This window comes from Trachypithecus francoisi, unplaced genomic scaffold, assembly GCF_009764315.1.
Source record: "Trachypithecus francoisi isolate TF-2019V2 unplaced genomic scaffold, Tfra_2.0 Lachesis_group3, whole genome shotgun sequence".
Lineage (NCBI taxonomy): Eukaryota > Metazoa > Chordata > Mammalia > Primates > Cercopithecidae > Trachypithecus > Trachypithecus francoisi.
The window spans coordinates 84,783,268-84,806,267 of NW_022681468.1; the positions used below are offsets into that span (position 1 = coordinate 84,783,268).

General features: G+C 43.0%; 1 protein-coding gene and 1 long non-coding RNA gene across 2 annotated transcripts; one reads left to right on the forward strand and one right to left on the reverse strand.

Annotated features, from left to right (window-relative positions):
- Positions 1-9: 9 nt before the first annotated feature.
- RAB2B (RAB2B, member RAS oncogene family) lies at positions 10-20,398 on the forward strand. The gene is made up of 8 exons (XM_033188657.1): positions 10-263; positions 493-564; positions 2,758-2,825; positions 9,775-9,857; positions 10,075-10,167; positions 14,801-14,912; positions 17,029-17,097; positions 18,132-20,398. The coding sequence occupies exons 1-8, from the start codon at positions 218-220 to the stop codon at positions 18,237-18,239; spliced, it is 651 nt and encodes a 216-aa protein (XP_033044548.1). The 5' UTR covers positions 10-217; the 3' UTR covers positions 18,240-20,398.
- LOC117070051 lies at positions 12,665-22,985 on the reverse strand. Its single transcript, XR_004431755.1, has 2 exons — positions 22,871-22,985; positions 12,665-13,008 (listed from the first exon to the last, which is right to left on the reverse strand). It is a non-coding gene; the product is annotated as an uncharacterized LOC117070051 (long non-coding RNA).
- Between the last annotated feature and the right edge of the window lie 15 nt (positions 22,986-23,000).

Here is a 23,000-nt window from a genome sequence, read left to right on the forward strand (position 1 = left end):
TGGAGGTGGCGTTGGGTACTCCCGACCTAAGGAGGATTTCTGGGGAGAGCAATAGAGACGTGATCTGGGCTAGAGGAGCCGGAGCGGGGGGGTGGGGGGGGGCGGCCGGGAAGAAGAAGAAGAAGAAGAAGAAGATCGGTAGATTGAGTGGCTAGAGAGGTTGGAGGTAAGTGGCTGTAGAAGTCGGGCGGACCCGGAACCCAGAGGACGCGACATCATGACTTATGCTTATCTCTTCAAGTATATCATCATCGGAGACACAGGTAACCCTCAGGTTGTTACCCTTCAAGGCTGGGGCGGACGCCCGAAGCTCTCAAATTTGATGGCGGGGGCGGGGCTCACTTTGTGGGCTGGGCGATTCGAGACGGGCGGGGCGGTTCGGGGCGGCCGGGGGCGGGGCTCAGGGAGCCCCCGCTTCTCTGGTCCGGGAAGTCCAGAGACTGGATGGTGTTCCAGCGCTGCGTGACACTGGGAGCGTGCTTTCTCTTTCAGGTGTGGGGAAGTCATGTCTCCTCCTGCAGTTTACAGATAAGCGGTTCCAGCCTGTCCACGACCTCACAATAGGTAAGTGCATCTACTTGTTCCAGAACAGATGATAAAACCTGACTAGCTAAATTGCTGAAGTGGAAAGTTAGCAGCCTTCAGTGTTCAAAGTAAAAAGTTATCCCTCACTACTTTAAACTAGTCCAAAGTTATGTTAATGAAGTGATTAATCAAACGTTGATATGTGGCGAGTAGTGTAAGGGAGAGTATATAATTGAAAGGTAACGTTTTAGAGTGTGAGGTATAGACTTGTCATATAATTTTTTTCAAGTACAATTTTTTATGTTTATGGAAAATCCCATGAAAGCGTAACTGCTTATTTGTAAACTCATCTGTGCTTTGCGGTAAATTAATACCAGCCTTACTTTTAAAAAGTAAACACCAATACATGGACATTATTTATATTGGTGAAGAAGCAAATTGAAGAGTCATCCCTGCCTTAGAATTAATAGGCAAATAAAACTAAAAACTCTCCTTTTAAATAAAACAGTGTCAGGGGCCGGGCGCGGTGGCTCAAGCCTATAATCCCAGCACTTTGGGAGGCCAAGACGGGTGGATCACGAGGTCAGGAGATCGAGACCATCCTGGTCTACACGGTGAAACCCCGTCTCTACTAAAAAATACAAAAAACTAGCCGGGCGAGGTGGCGGGCGCCTGTAGTCCCAGCTACTCGGGAGGCTGAGGCAGGAGAATGGCGTAAACCCAGGAGGTGGAGCTTGCAGTGAGCCGAGATCGCGCCACTGCACTCCAGCCTGGGCGACAGAGCTAGACTCCGTCTCAAAAAAAAAAAATAAAATAAAATAAAATAAAACAGTGTGTTAACAGTTCCTCAAACGCACTGGGGATCCTGGAAAATATTAACATTTCCCACACATTTGTGATAAGGCATAGCCTGAAGGGGCTTTTCCCCAGTCCAAATAAACAACATATATGAAACTAGCTTTCTTGCCATGCAAATGCAGTTTCTAAATAAAACTCCTGCATCCCCATTCTTACAATATTGCTACTTCCAAGTCCCACCTGTGTGGATATCTGAAGCTACCACTGTTCTAACGGATTTATTTAGAGTCAAATAATTGATGGAATTAGAAAAGGATTTAGAGGGCAGTATCAACCAAAAGGTATTTTAAAGGGAATATTGAGTGAATTCTCACTTTGTGATAGGGGCTAATGATACAATGCTTAACAAGGCAACAATGCTTAATTGTTCCTCTGGCAATTATTGGAGATATAAAATGTATTGTTAGAAAAAATTAGGTGGGCGTTGTGGCGTGCGCCTGTAAGGTACCTACTGGGGAGGCTGAGATAGGAGAATCACTTGAACTCGGGAGGTGGAGGCAGTAGTGAGCCGAGATCACACCACTGCACTCCAGCCTGGGTGACAGAGCGAGAGACTCCATCTCAAAAAAAAAAAAAAGTATTGTTTCTGAGAACCTATTTCTTAGGCTCTTTTCTTAAAGAAAAAAATCTGGAATTACAAAAAAATAAATATTGTTTTAAATAGAGACTAGAGAGTGACCGAGAAAGTGTCAGGAAACATTTCCAGAATTTTTAGGAGTTTTTTGGAAAAGTTACAAAACTAAATGTTACCTAATCAAATTTAAGCACTAACTGACATTGCTAAAAAATTACCCTTTTAAGCCGGGCGCGGTGGCTCAAGCCTGTAATCCCAGCACTTTGGGAGGCCGAGACGGGCGGATCACGAGGTCAGAGATCGAGACCATCCTGGCTAACACGGTGAAACCCCGTCTCTACTAAAAATACAAAAAACTAGCCGGCGAGGTGGCGGGCGCCTGTAGTCCCAGCTACTCGGGAGGCTGAGGCAGGAGAATGGCGGGAACCCGGGAGGCGGAGCTTGCAGTGAGCTGAGATCTGGCCACTGCACTCCAGTCCGGGCGACAGAGCGAGACACCGTCTCAAAAAAAAAATTACCCTTTTAAATTTGACTTCTTAATTGGTTTTGTTTTCCCATATGTGCTTTTTGGTTACATTCCTGAGGTCATTAGAGCACAATTTTTTAATTCTGGAAGGGAAATGAAGAACCTAAGAAACACAAAATTAATTGGAGCAAATAGGCAGCAATAATGGAATCAGTGGCATTGAGTTCATACAAAGGATGGGTATAACACACTGAGGAAAGGCAGGAACCTCCTCCCACTCCACATGGCCGCTGTTCATGAGAATCACATTCTTTCTCTTGGTCTTTACCAACAGGTGTGGAGTTTGGAGCTCGTATGGTCAACATTGATGGAAAACAAATCAAACTGCAAATCTGGGATACGGTGAGAGTACAAAATAATTTAGTCTCTGACCAACATCCAAGTATAGTAAGAAGAGCCGATGCAAAGGAAAGGGGCAATGAGGGTGGGACTAATAGTGGGGATAAAATAGGGGAAAGGTGAAATCAAAGAGATAGAGAAGCTTTTGATTCTATCTGTTACAGTTACAAATTCTGGATGCTATATCTTTGTGTTGTAAACTATCCAAGTAATAGTTTATTCTAGTAAAAATAAAATCAAACTATAAATTTATAGCATAGAAAGTAAATGTCTCTTTTTTATACATAAACCCTTTCTCCTTCCCTGTCTTGGTTGCTACTCTAGCAGGGGAATCATTACTGATGATTCCATGTGTATGCTTTCAGACTTTTTCTATGCATTTAGATACATACATATGAACAGGGAAATACAGGGAACACAGGTTGTGGAGACCTTTCCATATCCATACGTAGAGATCTACTTCATTCCTAGAGATCTACTTCATTCCTTTTAACCACTGCGTAGTCATGGAGTGTCAGCAGCATAATTTACGTAGCCATCCTCCCTTTGATAAAAATTTGGGTTGTTTTCCAATTTTTAATTATTGCAAAATTTCACTGAGCATTCTTTTTTTTTGAGACAGAGTTTCGCTCTTGTCACCCAGGCTGGAGTGCAATGGTGTGATCTTGGCTCACTACAACCTCCACCTGCTGGGTTCAAGCAATTCTCCAGTCTCAGCCTCCTGAGTAGCTGGGATTACAGGCACCCACCACCACACCTGGCTAATGTTTTTTGTATTTTTATTTTTTTGAGACAGAGTCTTGCTCTGTCATCCAGGCTGGAGTCTAGTGGCATGATCTCGGCTCACTGCAAGCTCCGCCTCCCGGGTTCACGCCATTCTCCTGCCTCACCCTCCTGAATAGCTGGGACTACAGGCGCCAGCCACCATGCCTGGCTAATTTTTTTTATTTTTAGTAGAGACGGGTTTTCATCATGTTAGCCAGGTTGGCCTCGATCTCCTGACCTCGTGATCCACCCGCCTTGGCCTCCCAAAGTGCTAGTATTACAGGTGTGAGCCACCACGCCCAGCCGTTTTTTGTATTTTTAATAGAGATGGGGTTTTGCCATGTTGGCCAGGATGGTCTTGAACTGACCTCAGGTGATCCACCCACCTCAGCCTCTCAAAATGCTGGGATTACAGACATGAGCCACAGTGCCCAGCCTGAACATTGTTATTTACTAAAGTCTTTATGCAAATGTTTGAGAATTTTTGTGATACCTGTCCAGAAATGGAAATTCAGTCAAAAACTTGTACATATTTTCAAATTTGGTATATGTAGTAATGCCAAAATTTAGTTTGGCTTAGTGTAATTTTGCCCTATCTAGATAAATTGCTTCAATGTGCATTATCTCATTTGATTTGTACCTTTTTCCCCCTAAGTAATATAATACCTTAGTCTCCATTCTAGTTAAAGGGAGCTAGCAAATAGTTCATAATATTTGGCTAAAATCTCTTGCTTTTTTTGCTTCTTATTGTGTGATTCTGTTTCTTCTCTGAACTGAGAGCTAAAGCCATTATATCTACAAACAGTGTACAAATTATTTTTCCTTTTTTTCTTTTCCTCCCTTTCCTCTCCTTCCTTCCCCAGTGCTCCTCACCACACACAAATGTATGTCTTAAAAGTAGTTGAAGCTTAAGTCCATCTGTCTATCTATCCATCCATCCATCCATATCTACAGATCTATCCCCCGCCCTGCTGCACTGGGGAATTTTTGTGTTTTTTGTAGAGACATGGGTTTCAACATGTTGCCCAGACTGGTCTCGAACTCGTGGACTCAAGCGATCCACCCTCCTCAGCCTCCCAAAGTGTTGGGATTGCACCTGGCCAAAATGAATGTTTTGATGCCAGGAAAAAACCCAATAAGTGCCATTTAATGGAACGGTCATGGCAGTGGCCTTTTTTCTTTTTTTTTTTTTTAAGCGCTCATATGGGACATGGTTGGATCATGAAAGTAAGAAAGTTGAGAGCTTGATTCTGCTAAGAGAGAGCATAAAAAGAAAAACAAACAAAAGAGGAAAATTGAGAGCCACTACTTTGGACAGAATTCATAAGAACTACATGGTCATCCAACTGGCCTAGATCTTTTCTCTTCCCTGTTAAAACTGTCTTGAGATTAATATTTGCTAAATCATAAAAAGAAACCAGTTTCAGAATACTGTGGTTTTCTATTTATTTTGAAAATTTTAAAAGATTCATACCTATAATGTTGTGTCCATCTAGTCTGTCGCCTTTTGGTGACCTGGTCATTTCTCCCTTGTCAGCCTTGATTTCCTTGATCTCCTGCCCATTGTTTACCCATCTTAGCTTCCCACTTTATTGACCCATTCTCTCACTTACTTCCAAAGCCATCCTACGTGAAAATGTTGAGGGATTACCGTGATAGATGTTTTAAAGAGATCAGGTTGTCCAAACGTTTTTGTTGTCTTTGTTCTGACATTTATATGGATTTAGAGAAGCATATTTTAAAAAATCTTCTGTGTGTGTGTGTGTGTGTATACGTATTCCTAAATTATCATGCTAATGAATAGGTATTTTACTGTAACTAATATACTGATCAAATAATATCAAATTAGTTTGTATTTTACTTCGGAATGCATTTAAAAAATTTTTTTTCCGGCCGGGCGCGGTGGCTCACGCCTGTAATCCCAGCACTTTGGGAGGCCGAGGCGGGCGGATCACGAGGTCAGGAGATCAAGACCATCCTGGCGAACACGGTGAAACCCCGTCTCTACTAAAAATACAAAAAAAATTAGCCGGGCGTGGTGGCGGGCGCCTGTAGTCCCAGCTTCTAGGGAGGCTGAGGCAGGAGAATGGTGTGAACCCGGGAGGCGGCGGAGCTTGCAGTGAGCCGAGATCGCGCCACTGCACTCCAGCCTGGGTGACAGAGCGAGACTCCATCTCAAAAAAAAAAAAAAAAAATTTTTTTCCTTAATAAACCCTTCATTGGAAGGAATGCATTTTGATTTTTAGGAAAATAGTGTATCTGACTTTCTAGGAGTTGATACTTCAAACTGTGTATCTTAAACAGTATAGTATGATGCTTCCACTTGGGAGAGATTAGAAAGCTATTAATTATCTTATCAAACCTTCATCTAGGCTGGGTGTTGTGGCTCATGCCTGTAATTCGAGCACTTTGGGAGGCCGAGGCGGGCAGATCACCTGAGGTCAGGAGTTCAAGACCAGCCTGGCCAACATGGTGAAACCCCGTCTCTACTAAAAATGCAAAAATTACCTAGGCATGGTGGTGGGCGCCTGTAATCCCAGCTACTTGGGAGGCTGAGGCAGGAGAATCACTTGAACCTGGGAGGCGGAGGTTGCAGTGAGCCAAGATCATGCCACTGCACTCTAGCCTGGGCAACAGAGTGAGACTCTCTCAAAAAAAAAAAAAAGAAAAAAAAAAACCTTCATCTTAGTTCTTTGCTGCTGCAGATTTTCTTTTTTCTTTCTTTCTTTTTTTTTTTTTTTGACAGGGTCTTGCTCTGTCACCCAAGCTGGAGTGCAGTGGCACCATCTCCACTCATTGTACCCTCAACCTCCCCAGCTCAAGCAGTCCTACCGCCTCAGCCCCCCAAGTAGCTGGGACTACAGATGTGCGCCATCACACCTGGCTAACTTTTTGTACTTTTTTTAGAAACGTGGTTTCACCATGTTGCCCAGGCTGGTCTCGAACTCCTGAGTTCAAGTGATCTGCCCACCTCGGCCTTCCAAAGTGCTGGGATTATAGGCATGAGCCACATTGCCCAGCCTGCCACTTCAGATTTTTTTTACTGGGGATGGACAAGGACACATGAGACTGATACAGACAAGCCCAGGTTGAATTGCTCACTCTTTCTAGCTTACTGGTTCACAAACTTTGATTCATGAACTGGATTGAGATGAAGTAGAGTGATTTTTTTTTTTTTTTTTTTTTTTTAATTTAGACGGAGTCTTGCTCTGTCACCCAGGCTGGAGTGCAATAGCGCCATCTCGGCTTACTGCAACCTCCACCTCCCGGGCTCAAGCAATTCTCCTGCCTTAGCCTCCTGAGTAGCTGGGATTACGGGCGCACACCACCATGCCCAGCTAATTTTTGTATTTTTAGCAGAGACAGGGTTTCACAATGTTGGTCAGGCTGGTCTCAAACTCCTGACCTCATGATCTGCCTGCCTCGGCCTCCCAAAGTGCTGGGATTACAGGTGTGAGCCACCGCGCCCCGTGAGTGATGTGATTTTAGAAGGTTTTCTCATGACCCACTGATAGCATTTTCAGCTGCTAAAGTTAAATGCTGCCATGTGATTGAACTATCATGTGGGCCTCCCTCAAACTTTCCCTTTTAGTTCTTGGTAGGCTGTGAGGGAAGTCGTGGGAGACTTTCAACCGTAGCAGGAGAGGAGAAAAAGTAAACACTAAAAGGAAAACAAGACCCAAATAATGTAAGACATTAGGGAGTAAATATAAAACTTTAAGTATTTTTTTAATCTTAAAGTATTATTAGTATTATGACAAGGGACTTTAGAATTATTTTTTATTTTTAGATTCTGATGCTCTAACAGCTATGTAACTCCCTAAAATGTTTCTATGATTCTTTATAGAAAGAGATTCTTCTGTTGGTGGAAAATTAAGCTTAGAGTTAGTATACTGGAATTCTCTTCTCAACTGCAAACCCCAGTTTAGGTTATATGATATAGTGGCTAAGAACAAGTTTTTGTGCTAGGAAGTACTAAGATCCTAAGTTTAAACTATGGCTCTAGCACTTAATAAGCTTTATGATTTGGGGCTGTTTATTAAACTTATGTGAGCCTCATTTTCCCCATTTTTAAAAGGGAGTAATAGGCCAGGCGCGGAGGCTCATGCCTGTAATCCCAGCATTTTGGGAGGCCGAGGCAGGTGGGTCACGAGGTCAGGAGTTCAAGACCAGCCTGGCCAACATAGTGAAAACCCATCTCTAGCAAAAATACAAAAAGTAGCCAGGCATGGTGGTGGGTGCCTGTAATCCCAGCTAATTGGGAAGCTGAGGCAAGGAGAATTGCTTGAACCTGGGAGGCGGAGGTTGCAGTGAGCTGAGATCGTGCTAGTGCACTCCAGCCCAGGCAACAGTGTGAGACTCCATCTCAAAAACTAATAATAATAATAATATCGGCCCCAGGGTTGCTAAGAGAAGTAAATGAAATAATACATGTAGGCCGGGCGCGGTGGCTCAAGCCTGTAATCCCAGCACTTTGGGAGGCCGAGACGGGCGGATCACGAGGTCAGGAGATCAAGACCATCCTGGCTAACACAGTGAAACCCATCTCTACTAAACCATCTCTACTAAAAAATACAAAAAACTAGCCGGATGTGTTGGGGGGCGCCTGTAGTCCCAGCTACTCGGGAGGCTGAGGCAGGAGAATGGCGAGAACCCGGGAGGCGGAGCTTGCAGTGAGCTGAGATCCGGCCACTGCACTCCAGCCTGGGCGACAGAGCGAGACTCCATCTCAAAAAAAAAAAAAAAAGACATAATATATGTAATTGTCTCTTATAGTTCCCAACACATTGTATATGCCAAAAATAGTTTATAGGCCGGGCGCGGTGGCTCAAGCCTGTAATCCCAGCACTTTGGGAGGCCGAGTCGGGTGGATCACGAGGTCAGGAGATTGAGACCATCCTGGCTAACACGGTGAAACCCCGTCTCTACTAAAAAATACAAAAAACTAGCCGGGCGAGGTGGTGGGCGCCTGTAGTCCCAGCTGCTCGGGAGGCTGAGGCAGGAGAATGGCGTGAACCCGGGAGGCGGAGCTTGCAGTGAGCCGAGATCCGGCCACAGCACTCCAGCCTGGGCGACAGAGCGAGACTCCGTCTCAAAAAAAAAAAAAAAAATAGTTTATAGTACTATTGCAGTGTTATAATTAGTATTACCACTATTATTGGTATTATACTATGAGAAAGCCATTTATCTTCCCACGTCCTTAATCATGATTCTCCCATTTGTAACATATAAATTATAGTCTTACCTCCTTTTATGCAGGGATATAAGGATAAATTATTTCAAGAATGTGAAAACTTTCTCAATAGGATAGATTCAATGTACAGGGTATTCACATTATTTAAAAAATGTTTTTGTTTTCCCTAAAGGAAAAAAAAGAGCTATTCCATCAATAAAGCAAAAGTACCCAGTATTATGGGGGCATTAATAAATTATTCAGTTTTAAATAGAACTTAATATCTTTGTCCAACTGGAAGTGAGAACATTTGGATTTTTCTAGGAAAACTCTATGCTGGGCCCTGGGCTTCTTTCTCTGTTCCTTATTCCTGTGTCCCATGACAGGAGCTCAACAAGGGACATCTAGGTAGTCCTGCATTATCAGTGGAATGCTAAAGGTCAGTTAGAAGATACTCAGTTTAAGTGCTTTTAATCTAATTTTTATATTGATTCATTGGAATGAAATTTCTGTTAGACCAGGTTTCGGCATTCTAAGATAACTTTCATTTTTATAGATAGAGAAATAGGAACAGAAAGATTAATATGGTGTGTTCAATATCATATTTGGGATTGAAAAAAACGACATACACTCCGTTTCCAGTCCTATTTCCAGTTTTTCTTTCACGAGGATATTGGGAAATGTATGCAAATGTCTTTAATCACGCTGACTGTGGGGTGCCACGGGTATTTAGTGTCTGGGATCCAGGGTGCTAAACATCCACTAATGTGATGGACAGTCTCTCAGGAAGAGTAAGTGACTGCCCAAAATATGAATGCACTCCCATAGAAAAATACTGATTTCCCACTTGAGCTTCTTCTCGGTCAGGCATGTTTTCCTTCCCTAATTCTCTTTTCTTAATAGAAGTTCTTTTTTTAGTTAAGTCCTTTGTATTAGGGTGGCATGTGATCAAGTCAGTTGTGTGGAAATAACCTGGTTTTGTTGGGATTTTTTGTTGCCATGTTGGTGGGAAAGGCTGGGCAAGAATCCTTCCGTTCTATCACCCGTTCCTACTACAGGGGAGCAGCTGGAGCACTGCTGGTGTACGACATTACAAGGTGAGCCAGATCCGGTGCATGGGAGGGAGATTCTTCCCTACATCCTCTAAAGCTTTTTTTTTTCTATCTACTGATTCTGTTAAGGATGTTAACTAGGAATGGCCTCTCTAATATTTTTCTTTACACATATAGCTTCCCCTCTTTTCCTATACACTTGGAGTTGTTTTGGCCTTTTGAAGTGTGTCTCTGACCCGCGTTCTACATTTTTCTGCTGTAGGCGTGAAACCTTCAACCACCTGACCTCATGGTTAGAGGATGCCCGGCAGCACTCTAGTTCCAACATGGTTATCATGCTCATTGGGAATAAGAGGTAAAATTGTATCTGTGTGAATAATAGTTAACAGGAGTCATCTAGGTACTCTGTGCACGCTGAATATCTTGATCCCCAAACTTTCTCAGTTTATACTAGTCTTAGTGTTTCAGTAAAAAAAAATTTTACTGTGATAAAATATATATGACACAAAATTTACCATTTTAACTGTTTTTGAGTGTACAGTTCTGTAGCATTAAGAATATTCATTGTTCCGCAGCCATCACCAACATCCATCTCCAGAACTTTTTCATCTTCTCAAACTCTGTACACATTCAACACTAACTCCCCATCCTCCTTCCCCAACCCCCCTCATCCCTCAGCCCCTGACAGCCATCATTCTACTTTCTTTCTCTATGAATTTGACTACTACTGGTACTTCATACAAGTGGACTCATGTAATATTTGTGCTTTTGTGATTGGCTTATTTCACTTAGCATAATGTCTTCAAGGTTTATCCATATTGCAGCATGTGTCAGAATTTCCTTCCTTTTTAAAGATGAGTAATATTCATTGTATGCATATACCACATTTTGTTTATCCATCTGTCCACGGACAGTTGGGTTACTGCCATCCTTTGACTATTGTGAATAATGCTGCTATGAACATGGATCTGTTCAAGTCCCGGCTCTGAATTCTTTTGGGTATATGCCCAGAAGTGGGATTGCTGGATCATATGGTAATTCTGTCTTTTAGTTTTTGAGGAACTGCCATACCATTTTCCATAGCAGCTGTCTTATTTTACATTATTTCCAGCAATGTACAAGGATTCCAGTTTCTCTACATCCTTAACAACACTTGTTATTCTCAGTAAATTTTTCTTGACACCCATAGGCCAAAAGAAATACCTAATAGTTTTATTAAATAGTTATACCCAAACAACATGAGTATTTTTTATAACTACTTAGTAACTGTTCGAAAATAAAGGCCAGGCACAGTGGTATATGCCGGTAATCCCAGCTCTGGAAGGATTGCTTGAGCCCAGAAGTTGAAGACCAGCCTGGGCAATATAATGAGACCTTGTTTATACAAAAAAATTTTTAAATGAGGTGGGAGGATCACTTGGGCCTGTGAGGTTGAGGCTACAATGAAGCCATAATTGTACCACTGCACTCCTCCTCAGCAACAGAAGTGAGACCCTGTATAAAAAAAAGAAAAAATATGCTGGGCGTGGTGGCTCATGCTTGTAATCCTAGCACTTTGGGAGGCCAAGGCGGGCAGATCACGAGGTCAGGAGTTCAAGACCAGCCTGGCCAATAATATGGTGAAACCCCATCTCTACTAAAAAAAATACAAAAAGTAGCCAGGCATGGTAGCACGTGCTTCTAGTCCCAGCTACTCAGGAGCTTGAGGCAGGAGAATTGCTTGAACTCGGGAGGTGGATTTAGCAGTGAACTGAGATAGTGCCACTGCACTCCATCCTGGGCGACGGAGTGAGACTTTGTCTCCAAAAAAAAAAAAAAATTGTTTTTAAATTTCATTCTTAAATAGCAACAGTTACTTACTAAAGACCTCTGTGTGTCTGCTGGGCACTGCATAGCTTCTCAAACCTTGAAATCACGATTGCACACTGCTACTGTCATTTCCCATTCCATATTAATTTTTGTGTAGTGCTTCCTTTTTTATAACAGCAACTGCCAAAAACAACTCAGAGATATGAAGGTATTGAACGAATTTTATCATGATCTGATGTTGACATTGCAAATTGTCTTAAGCTTGTAATTCATGTAGTATCCTTGTGTTGAGTGTTACTGTGTTTTCCTCAAAAGTTTAAAGTATCCCATGGCACCCTTGTGAGTTTGTAGTAGTGCCCAGGTGTACTATTTGAGAACCGTGGCCACAGGCTAATTGTTTTTATTTGTTTGTTTTTGTTTCATTTTGTTTGAGATGGAGTTTCACTCTTGTCACCCAGGCTAGAGTGCAATGGCATGATCTCGGCTCACCACAACCTCCACCTCCTGGGTTCAAGCAATTCTCCTACGTCAGCCTTCCAAGTAGCTGGGATTACAGGCATGTGCCACCACATATGGTTAATTTTTTTGTATTTTTAGTATAGACGGGGTTTCTCCATGTTGGTCAGGCTGGTCTTGAACTCCTGACCTCAGGTGATCCACCCGCCTTGTCCTCCCAAAGTGCTGGGATTACAGGCATGAGCCACCACACCCAGCCTGCTAATTGTTTTTATGGTATCAGTCAATTTATTGAAAAATACTGTGCCAGACTCTGAGTTTGCAAGGTGAAAAAAAGTCGTGCCCCTGCTCTTATGGAGCTTACAGTCTAGTGAGGGCATAGATTAAATACAAAATTATTTTTATCAAATTGTCAATTGTGATAAATGCAATGGAGGAAAAAGGGTGCTATGAAAGAATAACAGGGTACCTACTTTTGATTAGGAGTGATATTAAGCTGGGATCTGAAGGATGGGCAAGAGCCTGCTGGGCAAAGAGTTTTTAAAAGGGTGTTACTTGGGGGAACAAACTATACAAATGCCTTGAACTTGGAAGAAGCTTGACACGTTTATTGAAAGAAACCTAGTATGATTGGACTAAATGCAAGATGAGGTTGGAAAAGTAGGTAGGGACTAGATTTCATAGCACCTTAGAGGCCTCAGTAAGGGTTTTGGATTTTATTCTAAATACATGGAAATTGAAGCTTGGGAGATGGGGGATTAAAAATAATAATGAATAAATACACTGGAAGCATTTTGAAGTTTTAAGTAGAGAAGTGGCTTGATCAGATTTTAAAAGATCACTCTGGAAGGGAACAAGGGCTGCATGCAGTAGGATCCCAGTTGCAATAGTCCGCATGAGAAAGAATGGTGGCTTGGTCTAGGAAGTGACCCTGGAAAGAGAGAGAAAAGGATGATTTTAAGGTACATGTTGGAAGTACTTCACTTTGGAATAGATTAGATATTTGGAGTAGTGAGGAATGGGTATCAATAATAACACTTTGGATTTTGGCTTATGCCATTTACTGAGATACAGAAGCCTGGAGCCAACACAGGCTGGGGGAAAAGAACTTCCATTTTGATGTGTTAAGTTTGAAGTCCGTTTTAGGTATCAGTGTGGGAATAAATAATTCACAGATGTACAAATCTGGTGCTTTTAGTCAAGCATCTGGGCTAGAGGTATAAATTTGGGAGGGTTGACATTTAGATAGTTCTTCCGTGGTCTTCACACAGCTGATGGTATAACAAAATATTATAGATTTGTTGTTCTTTAATGGTCTTAACACTTTTTTCCCCAAGGAGTTGGAAAACTGGAAACCTCACAAATGGAAATTTTCAAATTGAAAAATATGAATCACGAACGACCCAACCTTGCCTTATTCTTCAGTTTGTTTTTTTGGTTTTGTTTTGTTTTTTTCTTTGAGACAAGGTCTCATGCTGTTGCCCAGGCTAGGGTACAGTGACGTGCTCAGCTCACTGCAACCTCTGTTGCAGTGAGCCATGGCAACCTCTGTTTCCATGGCTCAAGAGATCCTCTCGCCTCAGCCTCTCAAGTAGCTGGGACTACAGGCATGTGTCACCACGCTCTGCTGATTTTTAAATTTTTTGTAGAGACAGGGTCTCACTGTACTGTGCAGGCTGGTCTTAAACTCCTGGGCTAAAGTAATCCTCCTGCCTCAGCCTCCCACAGTGCTGGGATTATAGGCATGAGCCACCACGCCCAGATCTTCAGCCTTTTATCCTGTTTTTCATAAGGTGTTTTGATGCCATTTTTATTCCCTTTCTCAGTCCTTAGCTCTATCTTTTTTCCCTCATATCATCTAATTTTATCCGTATCACTTTCTCTGAATTCCCTGGTGGCAAGCTGCTTTTATATGCACTAGTAATGAAACCAGTTAGAATTAAGACAACTGTGTTTTCCTTATTCCTGGCTCATTCTCTTCTTGTGGATTGATTCCAGTAAAAAAGGAAGATGCTCATCACTGCTGGATGGGACATCTTATGACTTTTCTACTTTCTAGTAACTAGAGTTTTCCTTTTTTTTTTTTTCCAAGATACAGTCTTGGTCTGTCACCCAGGCTTCAGTGCAATGGCACAATCTCAGCTCACTGCAGCCTCCACCTCCCATGTTCAAGCAATTCTCCTGCCTCAGCCTCCCGAGTAGCTGGGATTACAGGCGCCTGTCACCACACTCAGCTAATTTTTGTAGTTTTAGTAGAGACGGGATTTCACCATGTTGGCCAGGCTGATCTCGAACTCCTGACCTCGTGATCCACCTGCCTCAGCATCCCAAAGAGCTGGGATTACAGGCATGAGCCACTGTGCCCGACCGAGGTTTTTTTTTTTTTTTCATCATCTATACTTTGCTCTCCTTGATCTCATTGGAAAAACAAGCAATAGAGCATTAAGTTTTGTGTAACTATGGGGGCTTGCCTAACCCTTGATAAGCCTTTTTCTCTGTAATAGAGTGAGTTATTATCTTCAACTATGCAGCAGCTGTCCCAAAACTAAAGAACATTTTCCAAGAGGCTACAGAAATTAGTAACTCTATATAAGAGAGTATCTTGTAGGATCTACGTTCTTTATGAAATAACTGGCCATTGAAACCACGATGGAATTCTTTTAGAAATAGAGTTTCTTCTTTCACTTGGATCTTTTTTTAGTTTTCTCCTTAATCTCTTGCAGTGACCTAGAGTCCCGCAGGGATGTGAAAAGAGAAGAAGGAGAGGCCTTTGCTAGGGAGCATGGACTTATATTCATGGAAACTTCAGCCAAAACAGCCTGCAATGTTGAAGAGGTACTATTTGGAAAACAGTGGGGAAAAATCTTTAGAGATTACACCATTATTTGTCCTTTTATTCAGAATTCTCTTCTCTTATAAGAAATGGGTAAAGAAAGGATGTCTTGGCTGGGTGCGGTGGCTCACGCCTGTTATCCTAGCGTTTTGGGAGGCCAAGGCAGGCAGATTGTCTGAGATCAGGAGTTTGTGACCAGCCTGGGCAATATGGTGAAACCCCATCTCTACTAAAATACAAAAAATTAGCTGGTCATGGCAGCATGCGTCTGTAGTCCCAGTTACTCGGGAGGCTGAGGCAGGAGAATTGCTTGAACCCAGGAGACAGAGGTTGTAGTGAACCGAGATCCTGCCACTGCATTCCAGCCTGGGCAACAGAGGGAGACTCCATCTCCAAAAAAAAAAAAGGGAAAGGATGTCTTGTGGTCATAGTGACTACTTGTCTCATTCCTTTTAAAGGAATTGTCCCATTTTCTTTTACCCTGATTCCCAAGGTTTTACTTTTGCTTTGGGTAATACTAGTTGGCAAGTGTGAATTAGACACCACACTTGTTACTAGTAAATCACTCTGGTTGGAGTGTCTAATGGATTCTGCTGTAGTCATTCCTAGGCCTGGTGTTGATGGTATCTTCAGTAACTAGTGGAGAATAGAGTGTGTGTGTTTTATTTGTAGAAGGTGCCAGCCTAGGAGCATCTTGGGTCAGTACCAGAATACCACATAATCCCTTTTTTTTTTTTTTTGAAACTACTCCTTTTTTTTTTTTTTGAGACAGAATCTTGCTCTGTTCCCCCAGGCTGGAGTGCAGTGGCAGGATCTTGGCTCACTGCAAGCTCCGCCTCCCGGGTTCACGCCATTCTCCTGCCTCAGCCTCCTGAGTAGCTGGGACTACAGGCGCCCGCCACCGCGCCCGGCTTATTTTTTGTATTTTTAGTAGAGACGGGGTTTCACTGTGGTCTCGATCTCCTGACCTTGTGATCTGCCCGCCTCGGCCTCCAAAAGTGCTGGAATTACAGGCGTGAGCCACCGCGCCCGGCGAAACTACTCTTAATGGCTTTTACAAGGACATTTGGGGGACCTTCTATTTTTTTTTTTTTTTTTTTTGAGACGGAGTCTCGCTCTGTCACCCAGGGTGGAGTGCAGTGGCCGGATCTCAGCTCACGGCAAGCTCCGCCTCCCGTGTTTACGCCATTCTCCTGCCTCAGCCTCCCGAGTAGCTGGGACTACAAGTGCCCGCCACCTCGCCCGGCTAGTTTTTTTTAATATTTTTTAGTAGAGACGGGGTTTCACCGGGTTAGCCAGGATGGTCTCGATCTCCTGACCTTGTGATCCGCCCGTCTCGGCCTCCCAAAGTGCTGGGATTACAGGCTTGAGCCACCGCGCCCGGCCTCCTTCTATGTTTTGTTTTGTTTTGTTTTGTTTTGTTGAGACTGAGTCTCGTTCTGTCACCCAGGCTGGAGTGCAGTGGCACGATCTCAGCTCACTGCAACCTGGGCTCCCGGGTTTAAGTGATTTTCATGCCTCAGCTGCCCGAGTAACTGGAATTACAGGCGTGCATCACCACGCCTGGCTGATTTTTGTATTTTTAGTAGAGACGGGGTTTCACCATGTTGGGCAGGCTGGTCTTGAACTTCTGACCTCAAGTGACCTGCCCACCTCGGCCTCCCAAAGTGCTGGGATTACAGGCATGAGCCACCGCGCCTAGCCAACCGTCTATGTTTTTTTACTGTTTTCTTTTTTTTTTTTTGAGGCGGAGTCTGTTGCCCAGACTGAAGTGCAGTGGCACGATCTCGGCTCACTGCAAGCCTCGCCTCCCGGGTTCACACCATTCTCCTGCCTCAGCCTCCTCGCCCGGCTAGTTTTTCATATTTTTTTAGTAGAGACGGGGTTTCACTGTGTTAGCCAGGATGGTTTCAATCTCCTGACCTCGTGATCCGCCCGTCTCGGCCTCCCAAAGTGCTGGGATTACAGGCTTGAGCCACCGCGCCCGGCCTTTTTTACTGTTTTCTAATGGTTCCTAATTCACCTTAGAAATTCAAATATGAATAATAATTAATATTCTCTTTCCCTCATTTCTCTACCTGAACTTGAGACTGATGATATGATTTATGTCTCTTTCAGGCCTTCATTAACACAGCCAAAGAAATATATAGGAAGATCCAACAGGGTTTATTTGATGTCCACAATGAGGTAAGAAAGGGTAGAAGTGCTGGCAGTTAACTTTGGTTTGTTCTAAATAGAACTGGAGGTTCCCTAGAATGGAATGCTTACATATCATTATACAATTTGAAATCTCTGCCAATTCAACCTTTTTTTTTTTTTAAATCTAGGTACACAGAGACCTGTCATCATTTTCTGTTTTCCTCAAGTCTGACACCCAGAATGCTTAAAGAGATTATTGGTGATCTAAAAGACTTACACAATATAGGAGATTTTCTTGTCAACCTCAGTTTTTTACTATTCTAGAACGTAAGGGAGGTATAATTCATAATGGCTTAGGAGAGTAATTTCTATAAAGCAAATTCTGGAACAAAACAAAAAGAATCATATGCTACTTCTGCTCTTTGCCTCCTCCACTCTTACCTAATCACAACCTAATTCTGCACATAGCTATGACATTTAAGTATAATATGGTCCCCTAAAAATGAGCACAGGGGCCAGGTGTGGTGGCTCATGCTTATCATCCCAGCACTTTGAGAGGCTGAGCTGGGGAGATTGCTTGAAGCCAGGACTTCGAGACCCGCCTGGGCAACAAAGAGAGACCCTGTCTCTAAAATGAGCACAGGGGTGCAGTGGTGCACCTGTAGTCTCAGCGACTTGGGAGGCTGAGGTAGGATCGCTTGAGGCCAGAAGTTTGAGGCTATAGTGCACGCTGGTCATACCTGTGAATAGCCACTGCACTGCAGCCTGGGCAATGTAGGGAGACCTCATTTCCTCATGGAAAAAAAAAAGTACACAAAAGCCACTTGTAGTCAACTAGAATATTTAGACCATAGGTAGTCATCTTATTCTTACTGTCATAGATTATTGTTCCACATCAGTCTGGCTAGGGCACCTGGTTACCTGCCAAGGTCAAATCTGCTTTTAGAAAATATAATTAATGATTTCTCCTTTCTCCCCTTTCTTTTTTCTTTCTACCCTGGGATACAAGCAGAGATAGCCCCCTCCTCTCTCTAATTCACTTTAACACTGAGGTGGGAACTATTGCCTCTTTTCTTTTACAGGCAAATGGCATCAAGATTGGGCCCCAACAGTCAATTTCAACATCAGTGGGACCCAGTGCCTCCCAGCGGAACTCTCGTGACGTAGGGTCCAACTCTGGCTGCTGCTGAACATCTGGCTTGAACTTTTTTTTTCCTTTCTGGAATAGCTTCAGATCAACAGGCTTAATGAAAGAGGTCTTTCTTGCTTTGGCTGAGAGCAGCCTCTTTTTAAAATGTGATGTTTTGCCTTTCCACCTAAAGACCAGGAGAGAATTTGGGCCCTTACTGACCTGTCCTCCTTCAAGGACATGAGCATTCCGTATAGATTAGGGTTCTTCTTATCCTCCTGTACTAATTTCTTAAATCGTTAGGATCAAAGTTGATTATCACAGTAGTTAAAAAAAATAATTTCACGGTGGGGCGCCATGGCTCATGCCTGTAATCCCAGCACTTTGGAAGGCCAACGCGGGGGGATCACCTGAGGTCAAGAATTCGAGACCATCCTGACCAACATGGAGAAACCCCATCTCAACTAAAAATACAAAATTAGCTGGGTGTGGTGGTGCATACCTGTAATCCCAGGTACTCGGGAGGCCAAGGCAGGAGAATCACTTGAAACCAGGAGGCAGAGGTTGCGCTAAGCTGAAATTGCGCCATGGCACTCCAGCCTGGGCAACAAGAGCGAAACTCTGTCTCGATAAATAAATACATATATATTTTTGAGACGGAGTCTCGCTCTGTCTCCAAGCTGGAATGCACTGGCACGATCTTGGCTCACTGCAGCCTCCACCTCCCGGGTTCAAGCAATTCTTCTGCCTCAACCTCCTGAGTAGCTGGGACTACAGGCACGTGCCACCACACCCAGCTCATTTTTGTATTTTTAGTATAGGCAGGGTTTCACCATGTTAGCCAGGATGATCTTGATCTCTTCACCTCATGATCTGCCCACCTTGGCCTCCCAAAGTGCTGGATTACAGGTGTAAGCCACTGTGCCTGGCCTAAATAAATAATTTCATAAGCATATACAGTCTGCTCCCCACTAAGAATTAGGGTCAAGGACATTCTGCTTGAACACTTGCAATTACCCAGATCTGGTTGGCCTTTGGTTGATAGATCCTCTGCCTCAGAATTTCACTGAGTTTTTCCTTCCTTGCCTTTGGGGGTCTACTTGCCACTTCCTAAGAATTCTTGTAGAAAGCAGTTCCTTCTACTTGCCCAAGAGCACTGAGTACTTCTCTACTATCCTATTGTTAGCTTCTATCTCTTAGTGTAACTTCAAAACTTTTAAGAGCGGTGGAGTTGGTCAGGGACATGTGGCCACTTAATATTACCTAAAGAAAACATTTGTTCCCTATTCATTTTATTTTAGGGACCAGATCTAACATTGTAGTGTCTTTCACTAGATAGACTTCTACTGTTTCATCAAACTCCCTTCTTAACTAGAACTAGACTTTCTACTCCAATCAGGCTAATCTACTTGCTGAATGTGACATATTTATTCCTAGTTCCATACGTGTGCACATGCCCTACTCTCCACTAACTATACTTAAAAGTCCCAAAATTTTTTCTTTAGTAACAGACTTAGGTACTTCTAAGCAATTATTAACACAATATTCCTTAGTTTTCATATGTTGGTTATTCACATGTATATTTATATGCATATTTATTTTTATGTATGTTATTATGTAAATATGTTTTGCAGTTGTTTTTGTGTGGAATCTTGTCTTTCCATATAAGTTGTAAGCTCTTTGAGAGCAGGATCCATGTCATTCTTTTATTTTTATAAATCATTCCCCCATCATTCCTTTACAGTGCCTAGTGCTACTCATTATGTGTTCATTGAATTTGACTGACATACTTAAAAACTTAAGGTTTATTTTAAGACTTTAAAGGAAACAAAAGACTTGAGTCCTCTCTTTGTAATTCTGCCCCTCTCATTTGTTTACCCTGGGTTTTGTACTATTCTTTTCCTTCTCCCCTCCCACCTTTCCGTGGCTCTTTGCCTCTATTCCATGAGGCATACAGTAAGGCTACCTGCTAGTAAGCAGTCAGATAAGTGGGTACCTATCCAGCCATTCTCTTTTCAGAGCATATAATAGTATCTTAGCCAAATTTGCCTTTGCTTCACTCATCATGCAGCCTTCTGGGTTGGTTGCTATATATATCTTTTTTCCTTGATTTCCCATTCTCTTCCACAGCACTGAGGTCTCATGAATTTTTCTACTTACTTTTTGCTGTTGATGAATTGTTTCATTATTAAATATATGCATGTATCAAAGCTGTTCATACTCCATGTGTCATTTCTGATTGTATCCCAAACATTAGTAGATACTCTCCTCTTAGGAAATTAAATCAAAGATAATGAAGAAGCCTCTTTGGGATTCATTTTGTACTAGATTCTGACCCCAGTAGTAGTAGTAATAGTTAACAGTGCACCACAGGAAGTTGGAAGACATTTGGGGTATTGCTTTGGTTATGCTTTTGTTTTGTTTTTAAAATCCTACTTGATTCCAAAAAGGATTTGAAGCTGTTGAATTTGGAGTTAGCCTGCCCCCTTACCTCTGGGACAAAACTGAAGTAATAATAACTGGTTTCTGTACAGAAGATTTTTTTTTTTTTAACTACCCCACAAAAAAATCTTTAGCAATTGAGAAGCATTAGAACATTGGTCAAAGACAGCATTCTGCCTAGAGGTACTGCTTTCAGAGTCAATAAAGGATACCATTTTGGTATTCTGGAGCACAGTTTTTTAATATTAATGCCCATATCTTGTTCTATTATCCAATCCAACTTATGACCTTCTGTACTTGGGTATTGCACCAATTGTAAGGGAAGCATGAGAAAAAAAGTATCTGGGTAAAATCATGATCTGTATTTTGACTGAAGTGGTCATGAAGAATTATAAAAAGTGGATCTCCCACCCCATATGAAGAATGGTAGTTATGAAATGTCCACTTTTTTTTTTTTTCCTATTATAGTCTTACCAATGTCCTTTGGTTTTTGAAGGCCAAGACCATTGAAAATCATACTAAGATCAGTGTAGGTAGCAGAAATTGGTTCAGGCACACCTGCTCCCCTTTCCATAATATCTATAGCTCCTTTGATGACAGGTCTATTCTGTACCAGATGGATAATAGACTCATCCTAGAAACTATTAAGGTTATATCTGTATATGCATTTACAGACACATTGTTCTAATAAATCTTAATACTAACATCAAATTGATATAATGGCAGCAGTAGCCAGGAGAGAATTTAGCTGACAGATTTTTTTTTTTTTTTTTTTTTTTTTTGAGATGGAGTTTCTCTGTTGCCCAGGCTGGAGTGCAATGGCGCGTGCTGGGATTATCGGCGAGAGCTACCGCACCCGTGTTGACTGACAGATTTTGATACACAGGGAAATGGATTTGGCCAAGTCTTTTTTTTTTTTTTTGAGATGGAATTTCACCCTTGTTGCCCAGGCTGGAGTGCAGTGGTGAGATCTCGGCTAACTACAACCTCCACCTCCCGGGTTCAAGCGATTCTCCTGCCTTAGCCTCCCGAGTAGCTGGGATTACCGGTGCCTGCCACCACGCCCGGCTCTTTTTTTTTTTTTTTTTTTTTGTATTTTTAGTAGAGACGGGGTTTCACTATGTTGGCCAGGCTGGTCTCGAACTCTTGACCTCAGGCAATCCACCCGCCTCAGCCTCCCAAAGTGCTGGGATTAAAGGCGTGAGCTACTGTGCCCAGTTTAAGTAAGGCCAAGTCTTATCACTCATATGACTCCTTAATGGCTCTGAGCTCCTACTATGTAATACCATGCAATTATGTTACTCCTTGAGGAAATTCCTTTAATAATCTGGAAGGATTCCCTCACTCACAACTTTATTTAAAAAAGAGATTTCTTGGCCAAGAATGGTGGCTCACGTCCGTAATCCCAGCACTTTGGGAGGCCGAGGTGGGCGGATCACTTGAGGTCTGGAGTTTGAAACCAGCCTGACCAACATGGCGAAACCCTGTCTCTACTAAAAATACAAAAATTACCTGGGTGTGGTGGTGTGCGACTGTAGTCTCAGCTACTCAGGAGGCTGAGACAGGAAAATTGCTTGAACCCGGGAGGCAGAGGTTGCAGTGAGCCGAGATCGCCCCTCTGCACTCCAGCCTGGGTGACTGAGCGAGACTCCGTCTCAAAAAAATTAAAAAGGAATTCCTCCTTAAGCCCTGTTCTTGATTTCCAACTGATTCACAGTGCCCCTACTGGAAAATTTGCAGTGAATCATAAAGATTAGTAGCACCTAGAATAGATACATGTCCTGATATTTTGAGTGAGCTGGCCATAAAGGATTACCCAAGAAACTAACTTTCACTGTCATTAGAAGAATTAATTTTTGCTTATTCGATTTGTTAAAATTGCTTTACTCCTACAGTTAAGTGAGAGGGTGGTGGTGGTTGCCCGTAACCACATACGGCCAAGGGTTTCACGTCGTGACTGAGGGGCATCCTGAGTGTACACAGAGAGTATGTTCGGGCTGGACCTAGATAGTCGGACAGAACGCCGACAGGGGCTTCAGATTCTTTAAGCACTCTCACCCAGTCCCCGAGTCTGAGCCAAGATGGCTTCCCAGAAGTAGGTAACTAAGTGTTATTTTAGTTCAGAGCGCCCCCAATGGCGGGGGTCAAAAATAGATGCCGAGGGGCCTGGTCGCCTGTGAACTGAGCCGTCAGAGGCGAGCGCCGCCAGATTTTATTTTCAATCAGGCATATTTGTGGTCGCCTACTTACCCGTCTCATCCTCCTAGGACCTTCCACTCTCAAGAGACTTCCTGGATGGCGCTCACATTAGCTCGCTGGAAGAGGCCGGGCTTCGGTGCTGCCATTGGCGGATGGGAGCGCAGGGGGGCGGAGCCTAGGG

Excerpts from the sequence above, each read along its gene's own strand:
- RAB2B (XM_033188657.1), top strand. The coding sequence starts at position 218 with ATGACTTATGCTTATCTCTTCAAGTATATCATCATCGGAGACACAG. Across the intron at positions 2,826-9,774 it reads AACTGCAAATCTGGGATACG|GCTGGGCAAGAATCCTTCCG; the intron begins GTGAGAGTACAA and ends TTGGTGGGAAAG. Across the intron at positions 9,858-10,074 it reads CTGGTGTACGACATTACAAG|GCGTGAAACCTTCAACCACC; the intron begins GTGAGCCAGATC and ends TTTCTGCTGTAG.